The 21,573-nt window shown below is 46.2% G+C and overlaps 1 protein-coding gene and 1 pseudogene across 3 annotated transcripts in view; both read right to left on the minus strand.

Moving 5' to 3' along the window:
* Window positions 1-1,014: 1,014 nt before the first annotated feature.
* The window catches only part of GPR55 (G protein-coupled receptor 55), a 54,346-nt gene continuing 33,787 nt past the window's right edge, over window positions 1,015-21,573 (minus strand). For 2 of the 3 annotated variants that reach the window (XM_074314811.1, XM_019739742.2), the window contains exon 2: window positions 1,015-7,273. In XM_074314811.1, the coding sequence (XP_074170912.1) occupies window positions 6,225-7,265 (1,041 nt within the window). In that variant the 5' untranslated portion in view covers window positions 7,266-7,273 and the 3' untranslated portion in view covers window positions 1,015-6,224. Of the gene's footprint in view, window positions 7,274-19,470; window positions 19,597-21,573 lie in introns of those variants that run through there. The other variant, XM_019739741.2, reaches the window with a different exon arrangement.
* Window positions 14,892-15,022, minus strand: LOC141568137 (U2 spliceosomal RNA; annotated as a pseudogene).

A 21,573-nucleotide genomic window follows, 5' to 3' on the forward strand; every position in this document is an offset into this window, starting at 1 on the left:
GAGGGTAGGTGTGGGTGGCTGGAGGGCCTGTGGGCACCACCGGAACCCCACAGACCTGCCCACTCGCACGAAGGTATCAGGATGCCCTGTGTGCTCACAGGTTAGTGCAGCTGGTGGTGGGGGTGGGAACTTCTGTAGAAAGGCTTGGGGAACCCGCCCACCACAGTTCCTCCTTATTCATCCTTTTACACATCAGACCACCCTACGCAGCCATTTAAACTGCTGTTATGATTTTTCTTTTTTTTTAAGAAACCACATGCTACACGCAAGGCCTGCAGCTGGCATGGGTTCAGGAATCACCCTGTTCTCCGCTCCCCAGATGTTCACTGGTCTCTCAGAGGGGCTGTGAGCCCCCTGTTCTGTCCGTCCTGTCCCACACAGGACTGGACTCACATGAGTTGCCCAGGAAACATGATGCCAGTTGAACTGAATTGAAGCTGAAAGTGTTCCATCCACGGATAGCAGGGGGCACTGCCCACCAGGACTGCAAGTCGCAGGGACTGCTGGTAAGAAGAGACTGCCTAGAAAGTAGGCTGGGCTGTGTACCCAGAGGTTGGATGAAGAAAGCCCTGCACAGTTGTTGGGGAGAGGGCGCAGAGAGGAGTGTGACCATAGGGGATTAGAGCGGCAGCTCCCTGAATCTGGAACGTACAGGGCTGTTCCAGTTCTAAGAAGAGCCAAGACAAACAAGCCCCTGTGTCCTCACAGCGTGACAGGTTAGCTGAAGGGTGCCACAGGCTTGAATGAGAAAGACCACTTAACACTGAGGTCTCAGAAGCTGCAGGCATGAACCTCATGCCCAAGTATGACACGGATGCCTCATTGAAGGGCCTGCTAAATGGACACTGTATCTGTGACTAGTGTAAACCGAGACCCAAAGATCTCTGCAAATAGTGTGGCCGTAGAACTTGCGCAGGGTCCTAGGAGTTGGAGGGGACCCCAGACGATAGAGCTGGAATACCCTACATTGAAGCTCATGAGCTCAGAGCAGGTTACATTCAATGTGAAGAAACAAAAGCAGCGCAACACTTTTTTTACTCAAGGTTACAGAGTACATAAATCCATATGCAATGAGTAGTCTGAATTGTATCCTCCAAAATTCATGTTTTGGAGCCCTACTCCCCAATGTGACTATATTTGGAAATAGGACCACAGGGAACACACTTTGCAGAGGATGTCACACAGCCACACCTTGGGTGACTTGCGTGACTGTAGGTGGCCCAAAGAGCCCCAGGTCTCAACAGCCTCCCTCAAAGACAGCGTCTTGGTTATACTTGCTCAAGCAACAGCCCCCCAGAACAAAGGCTGACTGAACCTCAAGGTGAACTCAGGGCCCCTCCACCAAGCAGAACTAATGTCAGGCTTTGAAGTGACAGTGCTTCAGATCCTACCTTCAAAACTTCAAAGGTCTGAGAGCCAAGTTTAGTTCATGACTCACGACCAAGAGCCATGTGGCCCCTCCTGCAGCAGCTTTGTGAAGAGGGCACATCTCACAGGCTCTTGGAGGGGGATGGGGTGCGTGAGACTGAATTGGGGAGGAGGGATGTCTCTTTGTTCTTCCTCTTCAAACTCCTAGAGTCCACCTTGACCTGCCATACAGACCCTCTCAAATACCCATTCAGACTCTATGTCTTGAGCTCAGAAGAGAGGCCAGCTCTGGGTGGAAAAGAGCAAGAAGTGGCTGTGATGGTAGTTTCAGGGCTGTTCCCCCCAAAAAAGCACCACCTTTGTGGGTCTTTGAGTGCCCTGCCCGATCAGCAGTGGGGTTTTCATGATGGCCTCAGCTGCCATTCCATGGCCCTGGAAGGTCGCTGTCCACAACACAGCCTACCCTCTAGGCTAGATGGAGGGTGGTGTGGTGTGGGCATCTCCACCATCTCCCCATGGTTCCTATGTGCGGATGCCTCCATCCCTACCTCGTGACTGTACTGCACACCAAGCTGTCCTCACACCCATATGGTTGCTCTTCTCAATTTCTATTAACAAAATCCTTTTTAACCTCTATTAGTCTCTACAATCACCTACCAGATCTCAGCCATTTCATTCATCTTTGCAATTACTATTTATTTGTGGCAACTTGCTACAAGGCTACTTATTATCTTACTGTTCCAAATGCCATTAACACCCTGTTGCAGCTATACACATTAATATAATGACTTTCAGCTTCATAGGCCCTCCAGAGAGGGACTCAAGAGGAATATAGTTGACAAATGCAGCTTGTGGACTAGCAATCTTCCTGGGCGCCAGTATCCCAAGGGAGGGTCATTCCTTGCCCCTGAGGGAGCATGGCCCCGATGGGAGGTGGCTCCTGGGTTAGCAGGAGATGGCTGTTGTATCAGCCTTCTCAGGCGGCCATAACAACATGCCAAATCCTGAGTGGCTTTAACAAAACACGAATTTATTTCTCATGGTCTGGAGGCTGGAAGTCCAAGATCAAGGCACCAATGGGGTTAATGGCTACTGAGGGCTCTCTCCTCTGGTTGCAGACAGCCACCTTCTCCCTGTGCCCACATTTCCTCAGTGTGTGCAGGTGGAGAGAGGAAGTAAGCGCTCTGGTGTCTCTTCTTATAAGGGCACTAATCGCATCATGAGGGCCCCACCCTGAGGGCTTCATCTCAACCTCTGTATCTCCCACAGGCCCCATCTCCAAATACCAATATATGAATTTGGGGGAGACACATTTCAATCCATAGCAACTGTCAAGGAATAAGGATGTCCATAGTTAGTACTAACACCCAGGTCATGACTAGGCTGTGCTCAGGATTGTGGGGAACTCAGGAGAAAGGGGTGGCCTGGGCCAGTATGTAGCAATTCACCTTCTCCAGGAGGTTGCAGGATTCACATGTGAGGAACCACAAAGGAAAACACAGATCTAACCTGGGAGAGTCGGACTCATTTGGTTGGTGGTCAGAGAAGGGAGGGGTCAGCAGGGGAGGACTCCTAGAGAACTGAACCTGTGTCTTCAGCTCATTAGTGGTCAGCAGGCCTTCTAGGCTGGACTAGAAGAGCCCAGAGCCTTTGAAAGCAGCTCCAGTGTCACAGTGGTAGTGGGATAAGATGGTGGGAGAAGAGTGGGATGGACCCTGTGCTGCAGGGACCACAGCAGGGCTTTTGGGGTCTGTTGCTACCACAGAGAACCAAGTACCCAAGTGGATGTGGGGAGCTGTAACTAGACCCTGCAGGGTGTGGCTCCTGGCCCCAGCAGTGCTCCTATGGCAGGCCTGAGGTCACCTCCCTGTGCTCTCACTCCTGGTGTCCAGGTGGCTACTTCCACCTATTCCCTTCTTGGTCTTTTGGACCATGATCGTTGGGTCACCTGGCAAGGGCTTCAGGAGCCAGCTCTTCTCTGGAGCCAGTAAGTACAGCCCAAGACAAGGTCATACACATCACAGTAATCTTTTTTTTTTTTTTTTTTTTTGACAAATCACATTAATCAAATCATTTTTTTCCAATTAATTGTGCTAGTTTCACACATGTACAAGTAACAAGTATGTCCCAGGGTTTTCCAGTCTAGGAGTACAAAGGTCACATTTATGGCCAAACAACATCTCCAAGCTTCTACTGTCTTTAGTAGCAGGAATTTCAGCCTTTTCCACCCCTAAGTTCAAGGTTCCCCAACTCATTGGCTGCCACTTGCTGCAGGATTGGACCCTTGGGTGCATCTTCACCGTAACCCTAACCCTGACCCTGACCCTCTGCCCCTTCCTTGCCTGCTGGATCCAAGTGCTGATAGAGGGCCGGGCTCAGGCCCAGAGTGTGGATCCTCTTACAGAGCAGCCTGGCCTCAGTGTTGGACCTGTGCCCACTCCCGAGGACCCTGATGAGTCCTCTGTGACTCACAGGACTAGGTGGGTCACCATGGGGAGAGAAGAGGCGCCCCTTTCCTCACCTCAGTGTGTTGGCATCGGTCAAAAGGTCATTAAGTTTCACCCACCAGTCCACAATTGTCACATCAACCCAAGACTGCTGTACCCCTCCAAGGACCTACACCTTATAGTTACACCCTCTCCGTCACCTGGCTAGGCAGGGTCATACTGACCACAATCCAAGATCTTATGTTTATGAACATCCCTGGAATGATGGGTGCTTAGGGCCCTGCTGTCCCTTTTCTCTTAGGAAGCCTGTTTGGCCCTAAGCACGTTGGTAGATCCAATTGCAGCTTGAAGGACGCCACTCACCTCCAGTGAGCAGGCTCTCAGTTCCCAGTGCAACGAAAGAAAGGAGGAGGAGTGGTCCCTAACTCTACCCACACATGGGCTCTGATCCCAGTCCAGCCCCCAGAGTCCCGCTGGATCCAGCAGTCTGGCTTTCTAAGAGTAGAACAGGCGTGCCTCTGTCTAGGATGGCTGTGGGACAGTGGAACCTGCGGGCAGGGGAAGGAGTGTCAGTGCTTGGGGCAGCTGGGCAGGACTCCCCTTCTGGGTCTGCAGAGCCCCTGACTCTGGGTGCTGGTCCCTAGAGGCCCAGTCTAAGGGGCAGTAGCCTCTGGTCCTGGGCATGATCGAGCCTCCAGACCCATTTCCACCCCTTCATTGCTACTTTCTTCATCACCCTTCCCTCCAGCCGCACAGAGTGCCACCTGACCACTGAGTCAGAGGCAGGAGAAGACTGGGCTCCTGACCTTGGATGGCTCTCAGTCAAGAGGGGACTGTCAGGCAGGAAGCAGCTCTGCCCTCCATCCTTCCTGCCCACCCCACCCCCTTACAGAGCTCCATCACATCAAGTGCTGGGCAATCGCCCAGCCTTGCATCCTCCTCCCGTCAGGGTTTTATTTAAGTCACCCTCTTCCTCCCACACAGCCACCCCTCCCTTCCGTCCACTACTTGGTGGTGGAAGCCTCCTGTCCCACAGGTGGAAGGTGGCGGCTCTTCTTCTGAAAGACCTTCCCCTTGTCTCTTTTGTTACTTCTCGTCCCACTCATTTCATCTTGCAAAACCACCCCAAAATGTATCCTGATAGTCATTTGACTCTCTGGAGCAGCTGAATCATCTAAGGCTTTCGGTTGTCACTGCTGCTCCTTCTCTGGATCATTAGAGGAGCCGGAGCCAAGCCGTGATTCAATTGTTTCGTTTCCAACCAGGAACTGCCAAGAGCCTGTGCCCTCAAGATGGTTCCTCCATTCCTGGCTGACCCATTTTCTCCGCCCGCCCCCCCCCCCACCAGCACTGGAGAGGGACAACTCTATGGACAGTGCCACCATGGCCAGTTGCCCAGTTGGGACTCAGGTGGACCTGACACACACATGTTCCTTATTCTCCTCTGGCTGAAGCAAATCGAGCCTGATTCTTTGTCATCGTTCTCAAAGAAACCAAGTTTAACAACTTCCCAGTCTGTTCAAGATAGCAAGTTGGTCACGTTCAGGAACTTCCCCTCTCCCAGGCTTGTCTCCACTGCCTCTCCCACACCAGCCCAGTGCTAAAGCTCCATGGAGTGGGTTTGCCAGTGGCAATGTGGGAGGGGCTGTCCACTTCCAACCCTTGGCCTGTTTCCTTCCTTCCCCAGGTGTATCCTGTACCCTCCTGGCTCTCAGGTGTCATCAACAACTATCCACTCTGTCCCCACTGCTTCTACAAAATATCCACAGCTTCACCACAGCCTGGTCCACACCACACCCCCTCATTTTTCTGCAGCCTCCTGGTGGGCACAGAAAGGTTTAGGTGTCTTTACAGGCCTTTCAAAAGCCCATAGGAAACTTGTACGAGTCCACTCTCTTTGCATATTTGCTCTGCTCTGACCACCTCCACGTCCTGTCATCTCTGCAAGGTTATTGGTCAACAGAGCCCCAGAAGGGACTGGAAAGCACAAGTCTGCTCTGCCCCAGGACCCCCAAACTAAAAAGGAGCTTGATCCATCCCTACCACTCCATCTCTGCTCAGGACACCTTCCACCATGACCAGCTCTCTTGATTCTCTCTCCTAACTCCTCTCTGTCTTCCCTTCCAGAATTTTCTAATCTAATGGAAGGATAGGGGAGAGTTGGGAACCAATCTCGTTCAGATGGTTTCATTTTCTTTCCCAATTCTTCTGCTTCATGCGTTTTAGGCTGAGAAATCAAGAATTCACCTGGTTCTTAGGTTCATCAGAAACCCCAAACACTGGGTGATTTATGTTGAGCTGTCTGGGTGTGGGCGGAAGGTCTTTGGGGCATAATGAGCACAGACAGCATTCAATGAGCATCTAAAGGAAAAGCACACCAATCAATGAACTACATATCACCCCATCATATCAAAATCCTGACACAGGACATCTGCTACTGGAATTCGGGATTGGGGTTTCCTTCTTCTGATCAGGGCTTTCTTCCCTGAGGCCCTGGTGGTCAACTATGGTATCCTGGGGAACCAGGGAGCCTCTGGAACGCTGGGAGGCCATGAGGCCCATGCGGAATTCTTTGATGACAAAGTAGTAGCAGAAAACATCCAGGCAGCAGTTGATGTTGGAGAAACACATCGACAGCTGCAAGAACAAGCTGATGTTCTGCTTAGCTCTGCAGTCCTCAATAAAGCCGTTCCTCACCAAGAACTGCAAGAAGAAACCCAGGTGGACTGGAAGAAAAGAGGCCACAAAGACAGCCAGATTGGAGGCGATGGTCCAGATGCATGCCCTCTCCTGGACCCAGTTCTGGGTGTGGTTTCGACGGCTGACCAGAATGAAAATGCTCCTGCAGGAGCAGAAACCCATGACACTCAAGGGAAGAAGGAAGCCAAACACCTGGAGAGGCAAGATGACCTTGGCACTCCAGGTGCCGTCGGACATATTGTGGAAGCACGTGGACTTGCCCTCTTTCCCATGGAAGTTGTAGATGGGGATACTGCCGGCCCACACCAGCACCCAGATGGTGCAGCAGATTCCAAAGATCTTCCTGGGGGACCGGCAGTGCTTGACCAGGAACGGGTACTGAATGGCCAAGAATCTGTCCAGGCTGATGAAGCAGATCATGAAGACGCTGCCGTACATGCTGATGAAGTAGAGGCACTCGGCCAAGGTACAGAGGGATGGGAAGGGGTTCCGCCCATGGCTCAGGACTGTCTTGAATGGGAGGGAAAGCACCAGCAGCAGGTCAAAGATGGCCAGGTTGATCATGTAGATGGAGGTGGCAGAATACTCCGACCACTTCTTCTTCAGGAAGGCGTGGAAGCCTCGAATGGCCAGGAGGTTGAGGAGGAGGCCCAGGAGGAAGGTGGGGACATGGACCACCAGCTGCACGGTTTTCATCAGCTTGTCCACATCTTGGAAGGAGCAGTCCTCACTTGTGTTTGGCTGGCTCATGTTCTTCCCTACAACGTCAGCAATAAAGTAGATGAAGTTCCTCTCACTTTGTAAAAGTGATTGAGTCAAATGACTTTATCAAAACTAATAAACTCTTCTTTTTATCACACAGCAATTCATGCTCATTGAATAACAATTAGAAAACACAGGAAAGAAAAATTACCTTTAATCCTGCTGCCCAGATACATTCAACCACTGTTACTTTTTCATGGGTATCAGGGAGACTCTCTTTCTATACACAAAGTCACACACACACACCTTTTCCTTTTATAAAAATGGAACTGTGCCTGAACGTCTATTCCTTTTTCATTCAGGACTCCTTCTGCTAAAAGTAGTAACAATGACACAAACCCTGACCCAAACTGGTTTTAAGCAAGGAGAGAATTTCATATAATTGAAAACACGAAAACTGCAGCAGGGCTGACTTGAGCTGCAGCTTGATACGGGATTCAAACACCGTTTCCAGGCCCCAGCTCCAATTTTTACGTTGTCCCTCTGCATCACATTGCGCTGGACACAGTCACTGGTTCACTGGTTCAGCGATGGACCCATGAACCACCAGAGGCAATGAAAAGCAACAAAACTCTGGCTTGGGTTTCTAGGAAGGGGGCTGGGGTTCTTTCTGTGGGACTTTAAGTTGGGAAGATACACAGTCTGGAGTTGCCACTGCCTCTTGCTACCCTGAGGAGAAAACCAGACAGAAAATGGAGAAATATGGAAGAAAGAACATCCCCAGAGGGAATGAAGTGAGGGCTTCAGGACTCCATAGGGCACAGGAAGGCCTTAGACAGGTAGAAAACTAGTGCTGGTCTCAGGGACAAGAGAACCAAGGCTGTAGGTGTGGCTGCACAGGGATGCTGGATGCCAGCAGACAAAGAGGGGAGTGTCACAAGTCAGGGCTTCTGATCAGGCCAAAGACAAGGGTCCAAGGCAGGCCCTGGCCAGGTCTTACGTAAGAGCCTGGCTAATTTGGGGTTTGGGCACAGGGGTCTTGCCATTGTGGAGTTTTGTATCAACGTAGGAGGCTGCTGTAACAATACCATCAACTGTGTGGCTTATAAACAACAGAAACTTATTTTTCACAGTTCTGGAGGCTGGACGTTCAGGATCACGGTGCACCACGGTCAGGTGAGGGCTCTCTTCCAGGTTGCAGACTGCCAACTTCTCGCTGTGTCCTCACAAGGCAGAGAGAGGGTGAGAGAGCTCTCTGGGGTCTCTTAGAAGGGCACTAATCCCATTCATGAGGGCTCTACCTTCATGACCTAATAAATTCCCAAAGTTCTCATCTCCTAATACCATTATGTTGGGGATTAGAATTTCAACATATGATTGAAAATGTATTCTATGCCCTCAATAAGATATTCAAACAGTACAAAAAACCCAGATATGACAGTAGCCTCCATCACAGCCCAGGGCTTCAGTTGTCCTTTCTCGAAGCAACCCCAGTTAATAGTTTGTGCATACTTCTACCAGAAATTTTCCATGTAGATGTATGTGTGTGTGTGTGTGTGTGCACACACGTGTATACATATACCGAGGGTACCAAAAAATGTATACATATTTTAAGAAAGGAATCTGTATTAAAATTGTAATACTCAATATATACTGATAACAAAAGATGAATACAAGTCACGTTTGACTTCTGCAGTTACAAGAGGTGCTCAAAGTGGTTACCACCAGCGTTCAGACACTTCCGATTACGGCCAACTACTGCTTGAGCAACGTTGACCAAAGTGTCCACTTGTATACATTTTTTTGGCACCCCCAGTATATATTTGACTTCTTTAAATTTGGAAAATATTATACCCACAGTTCTGTTCCTTACTTTTTCACGTTATCATGTTTCTTGGAAATTGTTTCACATCAGAATCCATGAATTGACTTTTTCTTTCTAATGGCATCATTGCATTCCACTGGGTGAATACATCACAACTCATTTAGCCAGTAGCTTATTGATGAACATTTAGGTTCCTTAGGGTTTTCCTGGGAAACAAAAAATTCCACCACAAACATCCCTGTGACTTATTTCTCTGCTACAGAGCTATAGGTAAGGGAATTCCGTTTCTTCTACTGTTTCTTGTTACTGCAGCAACCTTGGGAGACTTTGGGAAGGAAAAATTTGAGTATTTTTAAGACCCTATATAGAATGTCATCCCCAAACCCTCTCTAAGTGCTAGCAAAGAGGGAAAAAGAAAACATATTATATATGGCATTCATTGAGAACTATGTGGTAAAAATTTAACATACATGACTTGATTTGGTGGCTTTCCAAAGATTCTATGCTTTCTTATGTGTTTACATTTCTTATGGGTTTATGTCACAAGAAATCTAGGAAAATGTATTTCATCATATTTAAAGCTTTAGACTCCTGTGGTCTATTCAGTGGTGCCTCCTGGAGTCGTGCAGGATAGAGCCCCAGGTGTCACTGCTCCCACCCCAGGATGCCTAGAATAAATGCAAGATGGCTGGCTGCCTCTTCCTGACTCAATATGCCAACATATCCACAGGTCTGTCTCAAAAAGTAGTTAGAATAACTTGGAACCCACAAGACAAATTTCAGAAATGGTGAGCAAAGCAGGCAAAAACCTAGTTCTGGTCTCACTGAAAAGCATTGAAACACCAAATTGGCTCCGAGAAGTCACCTTCAACATCAGAAACAGCAGAAAACCAAGACCCACAAAGATAAGAGAGAATACAGGTTTGTGTTTAAAGAGATTCAACAAGACTGCAGAAAAGGAACTCGGGGCAACTGCTTTGGGCTCGGCACACAGAACTAAAACGGCTAACGAAAAAAATAAATGAAAAACAGAGATAAATATTCTGATGGAAAGCATACTCTCTAGAATGCTGGGGCTTGTCTGAATTGACTGTACCAAGTGTCTGTACAGAAAATAGATGGCATTTGGCTATCAGTGTCCCCAGTAGGATGATCCTAAAGGTCACATTTGAATTACTGAGAGACTGCAAATGGGAATCTTTGAAACCACAGAAAGTCCTCTATGAACTGACAGAAAGAAATTAGGTTGAAAAAAAAATACTTCCCGCTAATGGCAGAAGGAGCAGAGAATCTGAAAGATTAATCCTCTCAATTCCCTTTGAAAGTTCAAGGAAACCTTTTTTTTTTAAAAAAATATTTAAAAAACTAAGATCAAGAACTTCACTGGAATCAGATAAAAAGACTCCAGGCTGCAGCAAGAGATAAAACAGGCACTTTTCTCAAAGATGGGTTGCCAATAAAATCCAGGTCAGTTGCAGTGGGGGCCAGCAAGCTCCCCACACAGGTTGCCTGGGGCCGTTGATAGTTCTGTCCCTGCCAACCCAGGGATCCACACCAATCAATCTGTTGTACTAGAAGGTGAGTGGGCAGGAGGCTGAGAAGCAGATGCTAAGACAGTATTAGACATTTGCTAGATGTATTAGGGGAAATACCCATGAAGGAAAGGGGAGAGGAAGCAGAAGCAGACAGGGAGAGTCTTCAGACCACAAAGCAAGTCTGACACCCGTGGAAGCAGTGAAGGAAGGAAAGACTGCATAGAAAGAGACTCAGGCCACCATGCAGCTCTGAGAACGTCCTGGCCAGGCTGACAGGGAGTCCCTGTCACAGGGACTGCCCATTGAAGGCATCCCAGGTGGAAGAGGAATCACCCAGGACTAGTACCTCTGCCAGGCTCAGTCACTGGCTGGCAGCAGCCCAAGAAGAGCAGGACCCCCATGTCAACATCACTTCTGCAGCTGAAGGGGCAGAGCGGAGCTGTCAATCACAGTGCTCTCAGCAGACAATAGGTTCTTCTGAAGAGGGGTGGAGCCACCACCACCTGATAGCCACCACAGAGGCTATCCCAATGTTTCCATTTGTGTAGGAATCTGGTTAGTGTGTTCCAGGCAGCAGTGGCAACATTCTCAGTGACCATTCCCAGTAGGATCATTGTAGTGTGTTATTTTTCTTCAGCAAGGATGGTGGCTCCCTTTGCCTCATAGGAAGATTTGACTGGGACCTGGGCCCAGTCTCATACCAGGAAGGAAATAGAATTGAATGGAGAAAGGTCATGGGTCAAGCAAATCGGGTCTGTGAATAGATCTGAAGGACCCAACATGGCCTTTGTTAGTCTCCAGAGCTTGGTGCCTGAGAGGTGGGGTTGAATCGAACAGTGAGAGGAACCATGTTTCATGCAAAATAATAGAAAGAGAGCCATTCCCAGATGTTCCACTTATATCTTTCAATGTCATTAATATGGAACTTTACAAACCAAGCCCCTTGGGAACCTCTCTGAAAAACATGATTAACACCAGAAGACATTTGAGAGAGAAAAATTTAGACACAGAATTTTATACCCAATTGGGTTGCTATTCAGGTGAGACGGTCAAAGAAAGCCACCCTCAGGTATGTGTGGCTTCCAGAAAGACGTTGCCTCCAAGAGGCAAAAATTTAGATTTCCAAGAGATAATAACAATGAAGAATGAAAACATCAAAGTGGGGAAGCTTGGAGCTGAGCATTAAAAGCAGGAAACCATGGGAAAAGACTTATGATGATGAATATAGTTCCAAAATTGAAAGATTTAAAATTAAAATTAAAAAAGAAATAACAGTGAGAGAAATCATCCATGTCCTTTAAAAAAGACAAAAAGTAATACTTTATATCGATTAACAGAGGAAGAATGCTCTTAGATTGTAGGGGGTAGGGATAGTGGAAAGTAATAGGACTTGGGCAAGGCCAATATTCCATAAAAGGAAATGAAAAGTTACTGGGTTTGGTCTTTTTTTCACTTTTATAATTAACCGAAAGTATAAGATTTTTTAAACCTCGAAGTAACCACTGACTATTAAAAACAGGACTCTTATCTTCAAAATCACTGAAGACAAAAAGAAACAAACAAATCCAACTACATAGCAAAGGAGTACATAGAACAAAAAAAGAAACTAAGCATAGAAATTACAACAGTTAATATGAAAAATTCAAACTTCCCTTTTTTAACTAACATTTTCAGTTCAATTACAAAATAAAAGTAACTCTTTGTTGCATATAAAGGACATACTTAATGACAGAGAAGTGGTCAGAGTAGAAGTCCCACGATGATATAGCAGACAAATAGAAGCAAAAAGAAAGTCAAAGTGGTAACGTTCATACCTAGAATTGTAGAATTTAAGAATAAAACCATACATCAGGATTAAGGTTACTTTATGTTAATTGAAGAACAATTGTGACAGCAAATATAGTAATCATATGCGCTGAATGACATTGTATAAAAGTACATAAAGTAAAATAGTTGGAATTCAATGAGCCATGGGTAAAGATACATTGTAGTGGCAGACTTTAATGTCCTAGAGATTTGAACACATCAAGTAGGTAAAATATAAATTAGGATATAGAATTATGTAAATAATATAATGAATACAATTTAATTAATAGCTCTTGTATTTGGTTTGAAACAAATAGATAATCCACTTTTTCTCTAATATTGAAGAAACAGTTGCCAAAACGAATTATCTGCCTAACAAGAATAAAACTTTCCATTAAAAAAAAAAGCAGAAATTATGTTGGCTACATTCTCTGACCACAATACAAAAAAAATCTGGGAAATAGAAAATAGAGTTCTCTATTTACAAGTAAATAAAGTCAGAACTACAAAACAAAATGAATGGGATATAATCAAGAATGACAAGAATTTTCTGGGTTGGTTGTTTAAAAAAACTCACAGGATGCAGTCAACACTATTCTCAGAGATAAATACATAGCCCTAACAGCTTTAATCATTTTTTACAAAAGGAAAATAAATAAATGAATTAAATACTCCACTTGAGCATTAGGGGGAAAAAACGAAAAAGTCATAAAGAAATCAGAAAAAATTATAAAGATAAAAGCAGAAATAAATAAATTAGAAAAGAAGAAAATACCAGAATTAATCAATTTAATAGCTGGTCCTTGGGGTGGGGAGTGGTAAACAGTAAACTAAGCAAAGCATGTATTTCTAACAACTATGATCAAGGAAAAAGATTCAAATGGACTGGAACTAAGAAAGAAGGCGTTAAGCTTAGATGGAGAGAACAGAAAAAATAAGAAGAAACTACTTGATCACTTATGTGCTAATCTGTTTTAAAACCTTGATGTAGTTAATGATTTAGGGTCAAAACCTAATTTAACAAAATTGACACTAGAGTCAACACAGGAAGAAGTATTGATTAGACCCACAACCTTGAAAGAAACAGAGAATATTATAAAGAATTACTCTTAAACAGGCTCTAGCTTATTTAAAATTTCAAGAAACAGAAAATTCCCATACTCTGTAATTTCAGAACATAAGATAACGTAAAGGAATATGTGTTATGAAACTAATTTACCCAAATACTAAAACATGACAAATGTAGACAACAGATAAAAACTATTGCTCAAATAACCAAATCAGATTTATCACAGAAATATAAGACCATTTCAATGTTAGGCAATCTATTAACATTGTGTAGTACATCATTAAAGCAAAAATGAAAAGCCATCTGCTTATACCAATCGTTTTTCTGCAAGAGTCATTTAAATGAAGAACCAGAATGATACTTCTTACAGATGATAAAGAGTAACCTGTTCACATCAATGGCTAACTTTTAATGGTAAAAGAAAACAAAACACAAAACAGGCATTCTTGTTGAAATTGGCAACAAGACACTTGCCAACACCCAGAAATTCCAGATAATGCACTAAGACAATTGACAGAAATCAGAAGAATAAATAAGCATACATAATACAAATGGAAGGCTTAGTCAATAAATGATGTTTAGATTATCAGTGAACAATTTGGAGGTAAAAACCAACTTAGATCCTCATTTCACACTGTATAGCAAAAGAAATTCCAAATTCATTAATGAATTAAATTTCAAAAAATCAAACCATAAAAAAAAACTAGATGAAAATGTAATAGACAACTAATAAAAGCCAGTGGAAGGAAAAGCTCTTTGTCAATGTAGAATGACTGAAAACGAAAGAGTTAAATTAAAAAAAATAGACACCACAGGTTTGTACAAAATTAGAAAAACTTTTTTTTGTTAAAAAGTTTTAATGTCAAGTAATGTACTGGAGGAAAGAAAATGCAATAATCATTCTAGGTAAATGATGTTCTTTCTGTGAAGAATATAAAAATGTATAACATCAAGACCCACAATAGATAAACAGGTAAAGGACACAAATACAAGTTCTCAGAAGAGGATTTACGAGAAAATTTTTGTCCATTGAAGAAACTGGCAAGGGTTCTGCGAGGCAGTCACTGATACGCTGGTGATCACACAAATTAATACACAACTTTTGGGACTTGACAATTTATATAACAAGCCATAGAAATCATATTAGTCTTTCATCTAGTGATTCTAAAAATTTGTCTTAAGTAAATTATATAAAAGAAGGAAAACTAGTGTACAGAAATATGTTCACTTTAACATTTTTTTCCAATAGCAAAAAATACACAGGCACATTTAAATGACAAGAGCTTAGTTTCACTTTGGTAAATTTACTCAATGGGAAATTTTTTTGTCTGACTGTTATGTTTATGCTGACTATGTTAAGTAAAAACCCCACAAACTACAGAATTATACATTGAGAATGATTTCAACTATGATTTTAAAAGCCCACGCTTAGGGAAAAAAAAACCTAGAAAAAAATTTCCATATGCCAAACATAGGTTGCATTCTAACAGTTAGATGGTGGGTGATTTTTATTAAACTGATAAAAACAGATACTGTACACTGAATCTTAGCCAAAAGGCCAAGAAGTGATGGGGGGCTGATTTTCAAATCTTTTCTCTTTATCTCTCTCTCTCTCTTTCGGTGTATTTTTCTAATTAATTAATGATAATATGAAAACAATTTAAGTTTTTTAAAAATTGTTTTAAATGCAGGGATAAAAGGAGAAAAGTAAGAATAGCTTTTGACTTTTCCTTAAAAGAAGAAAAGTTTGGGTGTGTGTTCGAGGAGGCAGAAAGGAAATTTTCACCAAACTTTAAAAAAATGCATTGAACTCACCGGTGCTCAGCTAATGAGGCAAAAATCTTGCCAAGTCAAGGGTGAACTTCAATGTGTAGTGTCTGAGGGACTTAGGAACAAAGCACTAAGAGAATTGCAAGTGACAGGTGAGAAAGCAAGTGTCGCCTAAGAGATGAGAGAGAACAGCATCGAGAGCCTGATCCAAGATAAAAAGTTTCATCTACCCACAGGTTGGCTATTACATAGTAACAACTGCGCATAACATAAGGAGTCAAGAACGACATAAAAGAGACGCAAAAAGTCAGATTGGGACTTGACAATTTATATAACAAGCCAACAATGAAGCATGGGTTAAGGGAAGGGACGACTTTAAATATAATTCTCCCAAAGTTTGGAGAGTTGTTCAGAGAAATTAATGTAGAAGTTAAAACGAATATTTTCTAAATTGGACATTTTAGTTAAATTACCTTGTCTATTTTAAAGGGACAAAAGGCAAAGAAAAATTCACAATAGAAACTGAAAGTGAAAAAATGCACTGTCTCAATATAGAAAGCAGAGGGGCAGCCCCATGGAAGTGAACATAAATATAACACTTATAATTATAACACTCCCGGACAAATATAATGCTCCCTCTTAAAGGGGGCATCCATTAAAGAAATCAAAAGCCGATCATCATTTGCAGATAAGAAACACAGAGAAAACAAAAAGGCACAGACAGAGTACAATGACCAAATAATCTATGGTTTATCAGACGCTAGAAAAGAAGGGACTATGACGAAGCAATATTTTTTAGTAGAAGGAATTGAGAGAATAAAACAGACTCCACAAAGGTAAAAGGTACAATAAATAATTAAAACACAAAACACTTAATTTATGTTCCAATGAGAATAGCAAAGACATACATAATGGAAACATGACAGAAATGCAAAAAGAAGTAGAAATAGAAATATAGGTAGAAATAGAAATTGTAGGTAGAGACCTTTATGCTTTCTTGGTCAAGTAAACGGAGAAATTTAGAGCTCTGAATGGTCCAACTACTAATAAGATACAACCAGCAGATCCGTCAGGACTAAATCGTAAATAAGGGGAATGCATACACTCTTTGGGAGAGGACAGGGTTTTCCACCAAATTTATCCCATTCCTGGGTCCAGCTGAGCACTTGAAAGCCATGGCAATTCTACCCTTCTCAGACCAAGAAGAAAACAACTATTTGCTGCAGCACCACTAATAATATTAATATTAGTAACATATTAATAATATAAAATAGGCATTTTTATGCATCTCTTAAGGAGTCTCTTAAATAACGTGTGAGTGACAGACAAAATCAGAAGTACATTACTGAAATATTGGAAAGGAACAGATGTTTATGCACAAAACACTGATGCAGTCACAGCTTAAAGGAAAATGGGAATTCCTACGTATTGTTGTGAAAAGGAAAGACAGTGAGAAATGAGGTGAACCTAGGTTACACTTAGAGAATCTTAAAGAGTGACATGGGGTGTCCATGGCCCGTGCACTGCTCTGGTCACCCCGTGCCCCGGGGCTGTCAGCAGGGGCTGCGTGTGGACGGGCTAGGAAGCCACAACACAGTCAATACGTAGAAAGGACTAGAGCAGCAGCTCATAATCCATAAAAGAATAGACATATTAGCCTCCTCCAGGGCTCAAGACATGCTCCACTGTATGACACCATGGGGCTGTAAAAGGAATGGGTTCCAAGTGGCGTAGAAAGCAGACCTATCTAGCTACCAGAGCATGTTCCAGAGCAGACAAAGCAGCCTTGCTAGGTAGTGAGCTCTCTTTCACCAGAGGTATGCAAGCAAAGGCAGGAGATCCATTTATCCAGAATGTTGCCAAGGGAATTCACACATATGGAGGGCTTTTTTTTTTTTTTTTAAATCCTGAAATGGAATCTTCTGTCAATAGATCAATGTTTAGTGAAAAGGAAAGAAAACATCCTGTGTGTGAAAAAGGACTGGGCTGGGAGTCCAGAGGCCTCAGCTCTGCTCCTGGCTGTGGGGCCTCGGTCTAGGTTCTCTCATCTGAACAGCACTGCTCAGCCCTGTGCGCCCAGAGCCCCCCACCCCACCCGGTGGCCTCACTGTGCTGGCTTTCTTACTGCCAGCTTGGCCCAACTCGGGGTTGCGATTCCTGCAGCTCCCTGTGCCCCGGGTGCCCTTATCTGCAAACACCTTCCAGGACCCAGTGTCCCACTTGGGACAACCCCGAGCCCATGTCTGCACAGCTGGGGCACCTAAACCCCACATCGGCAGACTGGACTTGCCAGAAAACACCAGCCACAGGACAGGAAGAGTGCAACTTTAGCAGGTTTGCAGGCTAAGAAAGGACCCCCCTCTCTTGCATTGCTAGACACACACACCCCCAGTCGCATGCAGCACCAGAGATTAGGGGGCAATCCTGGCTGAGCAGACTGGGTACAGCCTAGGGGATATAGGAGGAACACTGCCCCAGACCAGTGTTTTCCCAGGCAGCTTCCTCAACTGAAAACCAGTCTCCTCTGCGGGTACAGTGTTGAATGCCACAGTTAGAACATAAATATTTACTTGGATGCAGTTATCTGCCACTAACACCGTGAATAAATCCATCAGTCTACACCCCAGATGGACTTCTGGGGGACACGATGCAAGAAGGAAAAGGACGCAGAGGGACAGAGCACATAGACAGAATCTCCCTGACTCCAGAATTTTGCTGGAACTTCACCCTGAGCTTGATGAATTGGAGTAGGGGTTTGGAGAGTGGAGGGGACAGCTCAGGGACTTGAAACATGGTCCTGTGCTAAATCCTCTATGGAAGGAGCTTGGGACATTCCTGGGACCCTGTTATAGTTATGCCCATTTTACAGCTAGAGACAGTGAGGCTCAGAGAAACTAAAGACTCTACCCAAGGTCAAACAGGTAGTGAGGGGCCTCACTGGAACTCACATTCTGAGTCTCTCCTTCATCTTGTCCCCACCCTGGCCCCCCACCAACATCGCCAGCATATGTAGGAGCACCCAGCACTCACTGCCTCACTCCTTTGAGAGCCTGGATCCACCTAACATCTCTTTTCCCTCAGACTCTCTCCTCCTCTCCTAAAAACCCCATCCCTTCCTTCAGATGTCCACTTTCCTGATCCATCTGCATCATCTGACGTCATTTCCTTGCTGTGACTGAGTAGGGGCCGTGAAAGTCATCTGTGTGCCTTAGGAGTGAGTGTCCCTGCTGCCCTCGCAACCCTGGGACAAGGACCATGTCTCCTTCACTCTTACGTGACCGTGCCTCACAAAAAACAGGCCCCTGGGAAGGTCTCACTAAGTAAAAGGGTGAATGAATGAATGAGTGAGTGAGCGAATGACATGGCGTGTGGCAGCTCCAGAGTGACAGGAGGTCCCTTTAAAGCTGGGACAACCAGTCAAAACTGGAGAAGCACCAAGCCCCCACAGAGTTCTGGGCAGCTCTCCGCACACTCCTGCCCCCCAGCCCCACTGCCTTGGAGGCCAAAGCCCAGCCCAGCCCAGCCCAGGCCAGGCCAGGCCAGGCGGCAGACATTTCCTGACCTCCCGCAAGAGAATAATCCAGTTATGATGCATAAAGCAATCAAATCTTCCTGGGCACTTCCTGGTGGGCAAGCACTTCCATCACTTGCTGCTCTCAAAAGCCCCAATGAGGAGAAACTACTATTGCTCCCATTCCCCAGAGAGGTACATTGAGGGAAGTAACACCACTGGCGAGTGGCTGGCCTGGATTCCCAAGCACGGCCCTGGCCTGCTGCCAGCACTTGCTCAGGGGCTGCAGGGCGATTCCTGACAGTGTACTCTCAGGCTTTTGGTGCTTTCCCAGCCAGACTGGGGGTGAGGGGGAGGGGGACAGGGGGCGAGGAGGCAGCCGGGTGGAGGCGGGTGGTGGCACGCAAGCTGAGCTCCCCTGGGGAAGTCTCCTGGGCTGCCTACAGTGAGGCTTTCCCACCCCGGCAAGATGCTGCAACCCTGAGTCAAATCAGGAGGAAACTGAGGGTTCGTGAAAGATGTCACTGATTATCAGGGACAAAGCAGCCTTCCGTCTGCTGCTGCCACTGCTTCTGCCACCTGGGACTACCCACTGAGTCAGGGCACATGTGGACAGTGCCCAGGCCACGAAGGCCCAGCTGACTGACCTCAAGGAAGTCACCTGCAGTCCACAAGAGCAAGGTCAGTCTGTGGCTCTGCGCCTCAGTTTTTCTAAATGACCCAGGGGCTGTTGTTACCTGTTGGTGGTCCGGTGCAGCTGAGTGAACTGTGAGATGTCGTTTCTCCTCCCAGCTTGGTCACCAGCCTACTCTGGGGAGTCACTTCCCCCTCTGGGGCTCCGCTTCCTCCTCAGTAAAATGAGAGGGTGGGACCCGGTGCTCTTCAAGCGGTTCCAGCGTCAGCCTTGTCTGGTTGGGGTCTCCTTCTCTCAGGTCTGGAGATGGGCTCTGTGGGGGTCCCTCCCTTAAAGAGGAACTGGCATGGGGCAAGGGGAACATGTTTCCAGGAAGAGGGTCTACACTTTGTGCCCTCTCAGGGGTCTGCATGCTAATCTAGCTTCCAAAAAAGAGTCAAGAACCTCTGCATGAGCAGAGAGGCACGAGAAACCTCTGGAATAGAAGGAAGCATCTTTACACCAGAGATTTGAAGCCAGGTGTCACGCAGACAGTGCCTGAGAAAGGCCAGCGTGGATTCCAATGCTTCTGGGGTATAGGATTAAGAGCTGCTGCCGATCAAAAGGCGGGTGGTGCTGGATCCTTCATACTTAGGACTTGGAGGCCAGGAAGGACTCAGGGCCCAGCCCAGGGGACACCTGAGCCCCGGCAGGAGTGTCCTTAAGGACGAACAGCAGGGGTGTGCCCACCATGCTGGGCCCCATACTGCCCCATAGCCTCCGCTTCTATGCCAGACCTCCACAGTGATTTGGGTCAACCTTGGGTGGCAGACCTCCCAAGGGCCCCGTGAGCAGAGATTTCCTCAGGGCCTCCCATCTCCAGGGCTGGGACCTGAGACTCACCCATGGGACCTGGGTGTCTCTCAGCAGAGAACACTTGCAGATTCCAGCCATCCAGGAAATTTGGGCTGAAATGCAGCCCAGCCTCTGAGCCCAGAAGCGAGTAGGAGATCCCATGAAACACCGAGGCTTAGGTTATTTTTACAGACTGGCATGCTGTGACTTTCAGGTGTCTACAGGAATAGAAACTCCCTGAAGTGAGGTTGGCTGACTCAGTCCAGCCTATGGGTCATCTCTGTATAAGTAACAGCTTGTGTGTGACTGCAGGGAAGTAGCTGGCCCTTCAGCGCATGGACTCCCTGTCATTTGGTGAAGAGGCTGACGGAACCATGACAGACTTTTAAGTTTTCAGCACCTTGACTCTGCTCACACCCGTGCTTGTGCAATGCGTAGAATCAAGTTCACTCCCTGCCCTGGGCCACAGAGCTCCAAGCTGGCCTGGGCGTGAAAACAGGGCTCTGGGCAGCCCTTCCCTGAAGAGAGGCCCCCAGGCCACTGGCCCAGTCTAAGCTGAAATGAGATGTCCAGGCTGGGGCATCAGGGTGTAGCGGCAGGAGGCCAGGAGCATGTCCGGGAAGTAGCAGGGAGGGGCACTGCAGGGTGATTTGTGCTGGGCCAGAGCAGTGCAGGGGAACTGCCCCCACCCAGGGAGCTGCCCGGGGGAAACAGGGTCAAGGGACAGATGAGGGTGGAAACTAGGGGAAAGGAGAACAGCCTAAGTGCACACACGAGGAGGGAGGCACTTTACATTTTGGGGATTCCGAGGGTCTCTCTGTGTAACTGAAGGCCAGGGTATTGGGGGAATGGCAAAAGCTGAGGCTGGGGGGCCGGCCAGCCGGACAGCAGCAGGAGCAGGAGCAGGGCTGCTCAGAGTTCTCAGGGAACACATGCATTGGACAGGAACACCGTACAGGAAGCCACCTCATAAAAGAGAAACCTGAGACAGTGTAGTGCCTTTCTTCAACACCACCCAAGTCAGGGCCAGCTACGGTGGGATGGGGCAGTTCAGGGACCAGACGCAGGACAGACCCTCTCAGGAGGCAGGATCAGGGTGGGGTGAGGGCAATTAGGATCATGTAACGCAATCTGCTGAGAGAAGATTCCACTGAGAGCTCAGGCAGGCCCCGGGGGCAGTAGTCGCTCCCCCATGTAGCCACTTTGCAAACTTGGCTCATTGCCTAACTTCTGTAAATTGTGGTCATACGTTCATTCAATCCACATGTATCTGTTGATCGTCTGCTCTGTTCCAGGCAGTGGTGGTCAAGACAGACAATAGCACCATATCAAAAACACTGTTTTCAGACGTCTGTATAATCACAGCAAGCAT

The sequence above is a fragment of the Rhinolophus sinicus genome, linkage group LG01 (assembly GCF_036562045.2).
Source record: "Rhinolophus sinicus isolate RSC01 linkage group LG01, ASM3656204v1, whole genome shotgun sequence".
Classification (NCBI taxonomy): domain Eukaryota; kingdom Metazoa; phylum Chordata; class Mammalia; order Chiroptera; family Rhinolophidae; genus Rhinolophus; species Rhinolophus sinicus.